Raw genomic sequence first — 14,881 nt, forward strand, 5'->3', positions numbered from 1 at the left:
CAGATGCGGTTCCTCCGGTGCCGATCTGCTCCGTCTCCGCTGGGGTCTGGAACATCAGTTGCAGGGCCTTGCGCTGCGGCGTTGTCACCTCCGTTTGCAACATCTCGCTTTCCGGCAGGGCCTTGCTTTCTGGCTTCGGAGTGCTGGAACTTCTTTCTTGCTCCGGACCAGACGAGGCTGCCGACAGATGTCTGGTGAGGCTCCCGATGATGGTCTTCTTCCATCCGGCCTCAGTGCTCAGCTGCGTCTGCAGGAGTTGGTAGATCAGCTCGTCCGCTCCGGTCTGCAGGAGGTCAGCGTCAACTGTGGAGGTCTGGCTGCGGTGCTTCTCCGGGTAGCTGGGGGAGTCCTCGGCTCCGACCCCACGCTCCGGGCGGCTGGCCATGGCGTCCTCCATGTTGCTCGCTCCTTCTTCCTGGTCCTTTTCCCGCTCTCTCCTTCGTGGGCGGTTCTGCTTTCTTTGTCTCTGCCCACCATTGAGGATCAGGAGGCGGATCTCGGCTGCTGACGGACACGTCCTCAAGGGGCCGAATTATTTAGACTGGGCGGCCATTGTCTTTCGCGCTCTTCAGCTTGCTCACGCCCACTTCCACGCCCTTCTTCTTCTCCTGCGCTTCTCCTCAGCGCTGCAATGGCGGCGGTTTTGGCGGCAATCCTTGTAGTAATGGCAGCACACAGTCTTTTCAATAAAGTACAGTCCAAGCACAGTAAATCACAGTTCCAAGGCACACATGACCTGATTCTTCAGGCTTAAGTAGATCCTGTTTGTGACGCCAAAATTGTAGCGCCCCCACTCTGCCGCAGGGCCGAGGGGTACCCGGTACCGGGCCTCTGAGCTTCTGCTCTGGGGTTGTCACGGTGGCTAGGCCCGGTCCGTGACCCTGCCGAGGGGCGCACAGTCAGTAATGATAGAAGTAGATAGTGGTAGCGGTGATGAGGCTGTAGTGATGCGGTGTAGTGGTGCGGTGCAGCAAATAACGAGGACACCAGGTTGCAGTCTCTTTACCTCTTTACTGATGATCTCTGGGTCCTCAGTCCGGAATCCAGATCACCAGGCTGCGCAAGTCCGGCCGGTCCAATGGCACCTCCAGAGTTCTCTTTGCAGGTGGAAATCTGTGCCTTCCTTCTAGCGCTGTGTGTTGTAGTCCTTCCCTGCTGTGCTTACGGAAAGTCCCCACAACTGTTGTGTCTGTTTCTTAAGTTCCCTCACAACTCGATTAGATGATCTTCTACTAATCTCCGTCCCTCCCTGATGTTGCGGTCAGGACGGCACCCGTTTGACGGGTAGGCTCGGAGCTCTTCCGGGACCCTAGAGTCGCATCTCTCCACAAGTTGCCCCCCAAGACTGCATAGGTGATTAAGGTGAGACAGCCCGCCTGAGACTGACTGTCCTGCCGTAGGTTCGAAGTATTGCCTGAAGCTGTCTGTAGAAATACTTCCTTCGGCGTTCCGGCCACCGGTGGTTTGCGCCTCAGTAGGATGTTGCCTCGGTCTTACAGCACGACCCCTACTGGTATTCTCCTTCTTGCTTTGATCTCGTTTCTCACTCAGCACAATCTCTCTCTTCCAGTCCCTTCTTGGGCACCGCCGCTATACTGTGCAGGCACGGTCCCGTTACGTTCGCTCAAGTCGCCAAGCCCCTGTCAGGATCCCACCCCTGACAGGGACCCTACTGAATCTTCTCCCGCAACACCCTCTGCCACAAGGTGTTGCCTGGTTCCCATCCAGTCAGCTTTCTGTCTAACTTCCTGCCTGACCCCCAGTTTTACCAGTGTGTGGAGAGTGGCCTAGTAAATAGAACCCTTAGCTCCCCCTGGAGGCCCGGTATTGGTGTCTGTGATACCTGATCAGATGAACTCCTTCAGTGCCATCAGACGTACCATAGCTCCCCTTAGTGGCGAAGCCACAGTACTGCAACGACCAGGACTCTGGGGCGCTGCACCAGCGCCAAACAGACATGTTCAACTCCATGCATTGTTCACACTGAACAGGCTGCAGCTCCAACACACAGACTGCTCAGCTTTCCTAGCTGACCCATGCCGTCTCCATTTATAGAGAGACTGTGGCTTGTCTCTCTTCTAGCTACAGCTCACATTTTGGCTGGTCACTCACCTGCAGCACGACTCTGCTCAACATCCAGCAGACTGACACATCTACCGAACACAAACCCTGGTTCTTAGTGAAAGCTAGTCAGGTGCATACAGTGCGGGAAATAAGTATTTGATCCCTTGCTGATTTTGTAAGTTTGCCCACTGACAAAGACATGAACAGTCTATAATTTTAAAGGTAGGTTAATTTTTAACGTTGAGATAGAATACCAAACATAAAATCCAGAAACTCACACTGTATAAATTATATACATTTATTTGCAGTGAGAAATAAGTGTTTGATCCCTCTGGCAAACAAGACTTAATATTTGGTGGTAAAACCCTTGTTGACAAGCACAGCAGTCAGACGTTTTTTGTAGTTGATAATGAGGTTTGCGCACATGTCAGGAGGAATTTTGCTCCACTCCTCTTTGCAGATCATCTCTAAATCATTAAGATTTCGAGGCTGTTGTTGGCAACTCGGAGCTTCAACTCCCTCCATAAGTTTTCTATGCGATTAAGTTAATTAATAGTCCCCCATACACTCCAGACTAATGTCGGCCAAATTCGTTGGTATCACCAGGTACTGCTGACAGTCTACGGGCGCCTACAGATGAGTGCATGAGAAATCATGTTTCATCCAGAAAACTTTGGAGGATGATGTACAATTTATTTTTTTTATTTTGATCACTGTGATAGACCCTATCACAGTAATCAAAAAAATCTCCTATTGTTGCCGAGTACCGGCCGACAGATCTCGGGGGGCACACTGCGCATGCACCTGCCATTTTTTTCCGGGAAGATGACGCGGAGGGCCGGGGGACGGAGCAGGAGGGTCCGAGGATGGCGGAGGTACCAGGGGGAGCTCGGGGACCCCATTTCTCTCTCCTCTGAAGTGCTAGATCATCCAAGAGAAGAGAGAAATGAATTGAAAATCCAACTTTTTTTTTTCTTTGTGATGCACCCCCAGTAAAGATGGCGGTTTTCCTCCCCAGTCCAGTGGAAGAAAGAAGGAGGAAGTTTAACCCCTTAACAACCGCCAATACGCCTTTTATTGGCTGCAGTTAAGGGTACTTATTCCTCAGCGCCGCACATCAGGGGGTCTCCAAACGCGACATCGATTCCAGCCAATTTTGCGTTCAAAAAGTCAAACGGTGCTCCTTCCCTTCCGAGCCCTGCCATGCGCCCAAACAGTAGCTTTCCCCCACATACTGGGTATCAGCGTACTCAGGATAAATCGCACAACACATTTTTTTCAATTTTGTTGGAAAAATTAGAAATCGCTGGTCAACTTTTAACCCTTATAACGTCCTAACAAAAAAAAAATGTGTTTCCAAAATTGTGCTGATGCAAAGTAGACATGTGGGAAATGTTATTTATTAACTATTTTGTGTGACATCTCTCTCTGATTTAAGGGCACAAAAATTAAAAGTTTGAAAATTTGCAAAATTTGCAAAATTTTCGCCAAATTTTACATTTTTTTCATAAATAAGCACAAGTCATATCGAAGAAATTTTACCACTAACATAAAGTTCGATATGTCACGAAAAAACATTCGCAGAATCAGTGGAATCCGTTGAAGCGTTCCAGAGCTATAACCTCATAAAGTGACAGCCAAAGTTTTTTTAAAACCTTCCTTCATGGTGGCTCCTCCCTTTCCCCGCAACCTGCCGCTTAAGGCCCCCGCCCTCAGGTGCCTAGTGGCAAAGTCAAGCCTACTAACAGCTATGTTGATGGAAAAATAAAAAAATTATAGCTTTTCAAAAAGGGAACACAAAAAATTATACTGTCCCAAAGGAGATAAATACCTGTCACTTACCATAAATGTGTAAATTTTGAACCTGGCGTAAATGCCGCTGTTCTCCTGAATCCGATGTTGTTCTTCTTTTGTTCCTGCTCCTCTCCATTCCTGAGATATGGCCTCTTCTTTCCTATATATATAAATCTAGTCTTATTAGCTAAGTGGGTGTGTTCTGTCTTCTTGAGAGCCACACCCAGTTCGCTAACAAACCTTGATTTAAATACAGGGAAGAGAGGGCCATATCTCAGGAATGGAGAGTAGCAGGAACAAAAGAAGAACAGCGCTGGATTCGAGAGAACAGCGGCGTTTACATCAAGTGGGAAAAAAAATATATATGGCAGGTGAGAGATTCCTTTAATTGGTCTGACCAATTTAATTTTAAGGATCTGCGATCTACTTTAGGGGTCTGTTCTAGTCTGTATTAGTTGGGGATCTTATTTGGGGTTTGCTATGTATTAGGGTGAGTCACAGTCCCTACAATGGGAACCGATATAACTAGGGAATGGATTGAATTTATCTATTAGGTTTAGAAATAATCCGGAATAACTCCCTGACTATGAGAGTGGAGAATTACACAGAAAAGTAAATCCAATTTGAGCATATTAGTGAAGTTGCAGGAGGACGTGGAGATGGCGGCGCGGTAATCACATCAGAGGTGTGTAAGTAATTGTATTCCTCCTCATTCTCCAGACACTCTGACCCCGAGAACGAAGCCGCAGCCAAATTACTCCACGGGATGCGGATAATCTCTTTAGTGCAGCACGGAGGTGTTTAGATTCTGCTCCACCTGCGCAGATGTGGCGAGACTGGACAGGAGGGGCTCATCAGAGTTGTGTTACTATTGAGTCTCATGCTCATGTCACATCCAAAGCTGCAGCAGAACAGTGCCGGCCTCACGCGTTCTGCACCCGCCGGGCTCAGGATCGCACGTCCTCCTGCTGCTGCCTGCGGGATTAGTGAGCGTGCTCGGCTGCGGTGCATGGCCGGAGGTGGAGAATGTACTACACCTTAGTACCTACACGGTAGAGGCAAGAAAGTCCAGACAGCAGCTCTGGATGTGAGTGGAGCAGAAGATGAGAAAAATCTGATTAGTACAAAGTAAGATGTGTTGTAACTGATTCCCAAAGTCACCTCACAGGGGCATGGACCTGATGGCGGCCGGCTTGCCATTCAGGGGCATGGACAGTGGAAACCAGAGACCTGGGTAGTTAGGGAGAGAAGTTATCCCCCATGTCAGACATTCTGGTTGCTAGGGAGACAATGCCTAGCAACACATATGGGTCTGTCAGACTCCAAGAGTCTAGTGACCATTCTGTCTTGGATTTCTCAGGTCTTCATCATATCATCCTTATAGCTGGTTTGGAGTAATCAGGCCTAAATATGTGTAAGCTTAATTCGTCCATAGTTGACAGTCTGGTTGCTTCAATGAGACATTAGAGACAAAATGGTGGTCTAAAAACGTTCCTGGCAGCCATCCTGTCTCAGGTCATGAATGGGTGGGCTTTCTAGTGTTGCATAGTTTGGTCGCAGAAGAAACGTGTGAGAGTAGATCATATGGGGTAGTTCAACTTTTATCTACACAGAACATGAGATACATGCATCAGCTTCTTAATACAGCATAGCAGGAAGTCTGAAGGATCTTTTACCAAACAGAAAGTGAAATCAAAGTACAACAAGTATATGCATTACATTCAAGTAAGCATATAACAGTAGCAACATCGCCGTCTACTGTCAGAAAAGTGTAAACTTCTCCTGCACACAAATAAATCTGTATCTGTTGCATATCCACCAGCATCTATCAGGTATGGGGAAACGTTATCTAAATAAGTTAGGAATCACTGGTTGTCACAGACTGGTTGTCTGTGTTGCTAGGAAGACATTGCCTAACAACAGTCATGGTGGTGTACCCGATCCATAGTAACCATCCTCTCTCTCATCTGATGGGTCCTTGTAGTTGGTTCAGGGTTGACTGACTTAAGAAGTTTAGTAATCACTGATCAGACTGCGTTGTTAGGGAGACACTGGCTAACAACACATATGGGGTTGTCAGGCACCGCGTCCTTAGCAACCATCCTGTCTTCCATCTCATAGGTCTTCAACTTGTTGGCTTTCTAGCTGATTTTGGCCATAACCATAAGCCATAACCCTAACAGGATAATTAATGTCTGAAACCTTGGTCAAAGAAATCTGAGCACAGAAATCTCCAAGGGTGCCCAAACTTTTACATCAGTCCACTTTCTTTTTTGTAATTTGTAAAATGTAAACAACAACAATGTTTATGTGTGACTCCATGCCCATCTGAAATATCCGCTATAGTCTCATAATCTACACTGCGTGCAGAATTATTAGGCAAGTTGTATTTAGATCACATGATACTTTTTATACATGTTGTCCTACTCCAAACTGTTAAGGCTGAGAGCCAACTACCAATTATGTAAATCCGGTGATGTGCATCTCTGTAATGAGGAGGGGTGTTGTCTAATGACATCAGAACCCTATATAAGGTGTGCTTAATTATTAGGTAACTTCCTTTCCTTTGGCAAAATGGGTCAGAAGAGAGATTTGATGGCTCTGAAAAGTCCACAATTGTGAGATGTCTTGCAGAGGGATGCAGCAGTCTTGAAATTGCCAAATATTTGAAGCGCGATCACCGAACAATCAAGCGTTTCATGGCAAATAGCCAACAGGGTCGCAAGAAGCGTGTTGGGCAAAAAAGGCGCAAAATAACGGCCCATGAATTGAGGAAAATCAAGCGAGAAGCTGCCAAGATGCCATTTGCCACCAGTTTTGCCGTATTTCAGAGCTGCAACATTACTGGAGTAACAAAAAGCACAAGGAGTGCGATACTCAGGGACATGGCCAAGGTAAGGAAGGCTCAAAAACGACCACCTGTGTACAAGAAACATAAGATAAAATGTCAAGACTGGGCCAAGAAATATCTTAAGACTTTTCACAGGTTTCATGGACTGATGAAATGAGAGTGACTCTTGATGGGCCAGACGGATGGGCCAGAGGCTGGATCAGTAAAGGGCAGAGAGCTCCACTCCGACTCCGATGCCAGCAAGGTGGAGGTGGGGTACTGGTATGGGCTGGGATCATCAAAGATGAACTTGTGGGACCTTTTCGGGTTGAGGATGGAGTGAAGCTCAACGCCCAGACCTACTGCCAGTTTCTGGAAGACAACTTCTTCAAGCAGTGGTACAGGAAGAAGTCGGTATCGTTCAAGAAAAACATGATTTTCATGCAGGACAATGCTCCATCACATGCCTCCAACTACTCCACAGCGTGGCTGGCCAGTAAAGGTCTCAAAGAAGAAAAATAATGACATGGCCCCCTTGTTCACCTGATCTGAACCCCATAGAGAACCTGTGGTCCCTCATAAAATGTGAGATCTACAGGGAGGGAAAACAGTCCACCTCTCGGAGCAGTGTCTGGGAGGCTGTGGTGGCCGCTGCACCGTAAACAGATCAAGCAACTGACAGAATCTATGGATGGAGGCTGCCGAGTGTCATCATAAAGAAAGGGGGCTATATTGGGCACTCATTTTTTGGGGTTTTGTTTTTGCATGTCAGAAATGTTTATTTCTAAATTTTGTGCAGTTATATTGGTTTACCTGGTGAAAATAAACAAGTGAGATGGGAATATATTTGGTTTTTATTAAGTTGCCTAATAATTCTGCACAGTAATAGTTACCTGCACAGACAGATATCCTCCTAAGATAGCCAAATCTAAAAAAAAACACTCCGAGTTCCAAAAATATTAAGCTTTAGTATTTATGAGTCTTTTGGGTTGATTGAGAACATAGTTGTTGATCAATAATAAAGATAATCCTCTAAAATACAACTTGCCTAATAATTCTGCACACAGTGTAGAAGGTTCTTTCTGTCAGAGTTTAGTGACACCGTCCTATTATTCTTCCCTTTCTAGATGGATGGCAGGAAGGTCCTGATCACAGAGTTAAGTCACCTGGCGAGCGTCGCACCGCAGACCCCTCCGGTCTATGAGGACCCCTTTGAACGATCTCTGAAGTACATGGAGAGACACAACATTCTGCAGATATTTCAGGTAAAACATCCCAAATATCCAGCTGTAAACTGGACTAACCAGTACAGGAACAAGTGCTGCTACACTACAGATCGGGATATTGGAGCCAGAGGAGCGATATGTGTCCGTAGAAGAGACTCGTGGGGCAATACTGCCCCTGTGTGTCCACAGTTATTACTGCACTCCAATGTCTATTATCTATCTATTATCTATCTATTATATATTATATATCTATTATCTATCTATTGTATATTATATATCTATTATCTATCTACCTATTTTCTATTATCTATCTATCTATCTATCTATCTATCTATCTATCTGTTATATATTATCTATCTGTCTATCTATATATCTATTAACTATCTATAATCTATCTATTATCTATCATCTATCTATTATCTATCTATTATCTATCTATCTATCTGTGATCTATTACACAGGTCAACAAAAAAAATTTTTTTTTCTGGTGTCCAAAATATTTTAATGAATTTAGGGTATTTTTGGGGTGCTGATTCTGAATATGTCATCAGTTTTGCCAGATTGGCTCAAGTTTTTGAGATTTTTGGTATCTTATTTATAGCACTTGTTGGTAAATGCGACGCATCATCTCATTAATTTCTTTGGATTAGTACTTGAACTGAGCAGTTCTCAATATAGTTTTGTGTTAATTAGTGTTCTAAAAGTTTGTACATAGCTTGATTTTTGCACTAACTTTATGTTGTTGTCTGTTTTCCAGTGAAAAGCATGAACTCATCAAGAAGAAGTTGTCTTAACGATCCAGACTCATTCTGTTACATTTGTGGTGAATACACACTGCCAAAACATAGAAGAAACATAACAGACTTCGTAAAAAAAGTGTATTTTGCCTATTTTGGGGTTATGCTTGGGGACCAAGACAAGTTTTGGGCACCACACATAGTGTGCAAAGCATGTATCGAATTATTACGAAAATGGAGCAAAGGACAAAGAAAAAGCTTCAAATTTGGTGTTCCAATGGTGTGGAGAGAGCCAAAAAATCATCATGATGACTGTTATTTCTGTGCAGTGCAAGTGCAAGGATTCAATAAGCATAAGAAACGAAAATGGGAGTAACATGGAATCTGCAAGAAGGCCTGTCCCTCATTGTGAAGATGTGCCTGTACCTGTGGTTACCATAAATAACAGTCATCATGATGATTTTTTGGCTCTCTCCACACCATTGGAACACCAAATTTGAAGCTTTTTCTTTGTCCTTTGCTCCATTTTCGTAATAATTCGATACATGCTTTGCACACTATGTGTGGTGCCCAAAACTTGTCTTGGTCCCCAAGCATAACCCCAAAATAGGCAAAATACACTTTTTTTTACGAAGTCTGTTATGTTTCTTCTATGTTTTGGCAGTGTGTATTCACCACAAATGTAACAGAATGAGTCTGGATCGTTAAGACAACTTCTTCTTGATGAGTTCATGCTTTTCACTGGAAAACAGACAACAACATAAAGTTAGTGCAAAAATCAAGCTATGAACAAACTTTTAGAACACTAATTAACACAAAACTATATTGAGAACTGCTCAGTTCAAGTACTAATCCAAAGAAATTAATGAGATGATGCGTCGCATTTACCAACAAGTGCTATAAATAAGATACCAAAAATCTCAAAAACTTGAGCCAATCTGGCAAAACTGATGACATATTCAGAATCAGCACCCCAAAAATACCCCAAATTCGATGAAATATCTTTGGCACCAAAAATGCTGTTGACCAGTGTTATCTATCTATGATCTATCTATTATCTATCTCTCATCTATCTATTATCTATCTATTGTCTATCTATTTATTTATTATCTATTTATCTATCATATATTATCTATCTATTATCTATCTATTATCTATCTATTATCTATCTATTATCTATTATCTATCTATCATATATTATCTATCTATCTATTGTCTATCTATCTATCTATTATCATCTATCTATCATCTATCTATTTATTTATTATCTATTTATCTATCATATATTATCTATCTATTATCTATCTATTATCTATCTATTATCTATTTATTATCTATTATCTATCTATCTATCTATCTATCGTGAAAAGAGTAACAATGTTCTGACCTTCTGACTTTTAAGCTCCATTTCTCATAATCCACTACTGCTTCTAATGTGAGATTGTCTATAAGATGATTGTCTATAAGATGATTGTCTATAAGATGATGGCTATCTCATACATGACTTTAACTTCCACCTATTTAGCATATGATCAGTTATGCAGATTCTCGTCATGTCACTGCATTGTAACTGTTTTGTTCCTGATGATGGAATAATCTTTTTCTTCTTGAATGCTACAAATTGCAACCTTTTCTCACATTCCCTATTTGCTCAGTGCCTTATTCTGTTGATTCCCCAGTGAATAGTCACTGGATCGAATCGAGGAGCAGCCATGAAGACGATTACCCAAGAAAAGAAAAACCGCAGCATCCAGCTCATTGATAGCGGTCTCTCAGCCAAGAAAACTGCCAAACTGCATCATGTGAGCGCCATGACAGTTGGAAGGATACAAACTGAAGTCTGTCCATCCATTCAGAAGCCAAGAGGTGGACGTTCAGGAGAAATGTCAGAGTCAGCAGGTCGGCTCATCCCAAGGTCTATCAGTTGTGGAGATGGTAGTGGAGGAGGCTCGTATGCTCCACAATAGTGAGATCACAGATGTCCATGGAAGCACCGTGTGAAGCACATTACATAAGTCTGGAGTGGTGGCCCGAAAAAAGTGAAGAGGCTTCAACCTCAATATCGTCATAAGAAGTGTCAGCTCGAGTTTGCAAAAAAGTACGAAAAGAAGTAGAAGATTGGAAACGGGGGAATTGGAGCGTTGACATGAAAGTCAATAGACTGCTCCGATGTGTGCAAATAGGTCTGGAAGAAACCAGGGAAAAAGGGGCTAATGGATCGAGAAATTGCAGGAACTGTGACGTTCGGTGGAGGCAGTCTGATAATTTGAGGTTGTTTTACAGCCAAAGGTGTTGGATATTTGACCAGGATCGATGGTGGCCTCAATGCTCTGCTATATGTGAGGGTCCTACAAGATGAGTTACTTTTTACACTCGAGTACTATGGGTATGAAAAGGACGACAGCAGGACAACGACCCGAAGCATACGGCGAGATTGGAGAAGAAATGGATCAATGAAGTAGAGGAGCTGGATTGTCCCCACAGTCCTCGGATCTCAACCCAGTCCAACACTTGTGGTTTTGTGGTTAGAGGTGAAGAACAAGCCGTATACAGACCCAAGTGAGGCGACCAGTGTGCAGCAACATGGGGAACGTGGAGAAGACACCTGGGATCAGATTTAGGACCAGACATGCTTGACCTTGATGGAGAGCAGCCCGGAAGGATTCAGGCCGTGGTGAAAACCAAAATACTAACAAAATAATACAAATTAAATTTAGATCTTTAGGAGCAAAACAGTATCAATGCAGCCACATGACGAGAATCTGCATAACTAATCGTATGCTAAATAGCGGCAAGTCACATTTATGTATGAGATAGCCCAGATGATTGTCTATAAAAGGATGGTGGTCTCACGATCAAAGGAGAAGAGGATGGTGAGATATGGAGCCTGAGAGTCATGGGCATTTCCTGTGCCCATCTAATTCTATTTGTATTTCACCCCCCAAAGGAGGCCGATCAGGAGGCTAACACCCTGATACATGTGTGCTAACAAACACATCACTTGTAAGGGCAGGAGCATTCATGTTCTCACTCCCGGCCACGATAAGAGCCGCACGGCAGTGGTGGTCCGGACCCCAGGCATTTATACATTACTCCTCGCCTTCCTGCACTGACGCCCACTGAATTGTATCTGGGTTTTAGCCTCCTGATTGTGCCCACCCTGCGTGTTTGGGGGGTGAAATGAGGCCAATACAATTATAATTAGATGGGCACAGTGAATATACAGTGGGGGAAATAATGATTTGATCCCTTGCTGGTTTTGTAAGTTTGCCCACTGACAAAGACATGAACAATCTATAATTTTAAGGGAAGGTTCATTATAACATTGAGAAATAGAATATCAAAAATAAAATTGAGAAAATCACTGGAGTTCTGGCTCCTACAGACCAGTTAGACTCTCCTAATCAACTCATTAATGACAGCTGTCTTACATAGTCACCTGTTGTGGATTCTGTTTGTGGGCTCCCTCTGGTGGTTACTGCTGGTACTGGGTGACTTTGGTGGGTTGCGGCCTTTGGTTTCCACCTGTCCATCAGAGGCTGGGTGTTTCCTATTTTACCTGGCCTTTCTGTCATTCCCTTGCCGGCTATCAATGTATTCAGATGTGCTCTGTTTAGTTCCTGCATACCTGCTCCCAGATCTTTCAGGATAAGCTAAGTGCTGATTTTCAGTTGTTTGTTTTTTTAGTCCAGCTTGCTTATTATGTCTCTATGCTAGCTGGTAGCTCTAGTGGACTGAGGTTCTCCCCATGTGCCATGAGTTGGCACATGGGTTCTTGTAATCTCAGGATGGTTTTTGATTAGGGTTTTTTGCTGACCGCTCAGTCCCCTTTTGTATCGTTCTGCTTTCTAGTTTACAGCGGGCCTCAATTTGCTAAACCTATATACACTCACCGGCCACTTTATTAGGTACACCATGCTAGTAACGGGTTGGACCCCCTTTTGCCTTCAGAACTGCCTCAATTCTTCGTGGCATAGATTCAACAAGGTGCTGGAAGCATTCCTCAGAGATTTTGGTCCATATTGACATGATGGCATCACACAGTTGCCGCAGATTTGTCGGCTGCACATCCCAAAGATGCTCCATACAAGGCAGGATGGATCCATGCTTTCATGTTGTTTACGCCAAATTCTGACCCTACCATCCGAATGTCGCAGCAGAAATCGAGACTCATCAGACCAAGCAACGTTTTTCCAATCTTCTACTGTCCAATTTCGATGAGCTTGTACAAATTGTAGCCTCAGTTTCCTGTTCTTAGCTGAAAGGAGTGGTACCCGGTGTGGTCTTCTGCTGCTGTAGCCCATCTGCCTCAAAGTTCGACGCACTGTGCGTTCAGAGATGCTCTTAGGCCTACCTTGGTTGTAACGGGTGGCGATTTGAGTCACTGTTGCCTTTCTATCAGCTCGAACCAGTCTGCCCATTCTCCTCTGACCTCTGGCATCAACAAGGCATTTCCGCCCACAGAACTGCCGCTCACTGGATTTTTTTTCTTTTTCGGACCATTCTCTGTAAACCCTAGAGATGGTTGTGCGTGAAAATCCCAGTAGATCAGCAGTTTCTGAAATACTCAGACCAGCCCTTCTGGCACCAAAAACCATGCCACGTTCAAAGGCACTCAAATCACCTTTCTTCCCCATACTGATGCTCGGTTTGAACTGCAGGAGATTGTCTTGACCATGTCTACATGCCTAAATGCACTGAGTTGCATGTGATTGGCTGATTAGAAATTAAGTGTTAACAAGAAGTTGGACAGGTGTACCTAATAAAGTGGCCAGTGAGTGTATATCATCTCTATGTGTGTGCCTTCCTCTCATTTCACCGTCAATACATGTGGGGGGCAACAACACCTTTTGGGGTTCATTCCTCTGGAGGCAAGTGAGGTCTTTATTTTCTCTGCAGTACTAGTTAGCTCTTTGGCTGGTGCGTGGCGTCTAGAACCAACGTAGGCACGCTCCCTGGCTATCTCTAGTTGCGTTTGTCAGGCGTAGGGCAGCGGTCAGCCCAGGTTCCATCACCCTAGAGCTCGTCCGTTATTTATTTGTACCTTGCTTGTCCTGTGCTATCCCCTAGCCATTGGGATTCATGACAGTATAGCCGGCCCACAAAGTGTTAATTGTTTGGGCTGAAGCAGGAGAAAAAGAAGTGTTTAAGGGAAAAAAAATTTTTTTTTCCCTTCAGAGTTTTGCTGCCTAGCCCTTAATTGCTGTCTAGCTGCTTCTTACCTCCTCTTAACCCTTGAATGGCTCTGATCTTAGCTGTTTAACATGGATGTCTAGAGTTTGGCTTCCAGCCTGAGTAATCTCGCGGCAAAAGTTCAAAATATACAGGATTTTGTTGTTCACACTCCCATGTCTGAACCTAGAATTCCTATTCCAGAGTTCTTTTCTGGAGATAGATCTACCTTCCTGAATTTCAGGAACAATTGTAAATTGTTTCTTTCTTTAAAAACTCGCTCCTCTGGAGACCCTGCTCAACAGGTCAGGATTGTAATATCTTTCCTGCGGGGCGACCCTCAGAATTGGGCATTTGCATTGGCACCAGGGGATCCTGCATTGCTCAGTGTGGATGCGTTTTTTCTGGCATTGGGATTGCTCTATGAGGAACCTAACCTGGAGATTCAGGCTGAAAAGGCTTTATTAGCCCTCTCTCAGGGGCATGATGAAGCGGAAATATATTGTCAAAAATTTCAGAAATGGTCGGTGCTTACTCAGTGGAATGAGTGCGCCCTGGCTGCAAACTTCAGAAATGGTCTTTCCGAGGCCATTAAGGATATTATGGTGGGGTTCCCTACGCCTACAGGTCTGAATGAGTCTATGGCTATGGCCATTCAGATTGATCGGCGTTTACGGGAGCGCAAACCCGTGCACCAGTTGGCGGTGTCTTCTGAACAGGCACCTGAGACTATGCAATGTGATAGAATTCAGTCCAGAAGTGAACGGCAAAATTATAGGCGGAAAAATGGATTGTGTTTTTATTGTGGTGATTCAGCTCATGTTATATCAGCATGCTCTAAACGCACAAAAAGGGTTGATAAATCTTTTGCCATTGGTACTCTGCAGCCTAAGTTCATTTTGTCTGTGACTCTGATTTTTTCACTGTCTTCCATTTCCGTCGATGCCTATGTGGATTCGGTCGCTGCCCTGAGTCTTATGGATTGGTCATTTGCTAAACGCTGCGGTTTTTGTCTGGAGCCTCTGGAAGTTCCTATTCCTCTGAAGGGAATTTACTCT

The 14,881-nt window shown here is 44.2% G+C and overlaps 1 protein-coding gene across 4 annotated transcripts in view; it reads left to right on the plus strand.

The window, feature by feature from the left end:
• The window catches only part of TEX55 (testis expressed 55), an 83,741-nt gene that overhangs the window by 45,231 nt on the left and 23,629 nt on the right, over positions 1–14,881 (plus strand). For all 4 annotated transcript variants that reach the window (XM_077293716.1, XM_077293718.1, XM_077293719.1 and 1 more), the window contains exon 4: positions 7,816–7,953. In XM_077293716.1, the coding sequence (XP_077149831.1) occupies positions 7,816–7,953 (138 nt within the window). The remainder of the gene's footprint in view (positions 1–7,815; positions 7,954–14,881) is intronic.

The sequence above is a fragment of the Ranitomeya variabilis genome, chromosome 3 (assembly GCF_051348905.1).
Source record: "Ranitomeya variabilis isolate aRanVar5 chromosome 3, aRanVar5.hap1, whole genome shotgun sequence".
NCBI lineage: Eukaryota > Metazoa > Chordata > Amphibia > Anura > Dendrobatidae > Ranitomeya > Ranitomeya variabilis.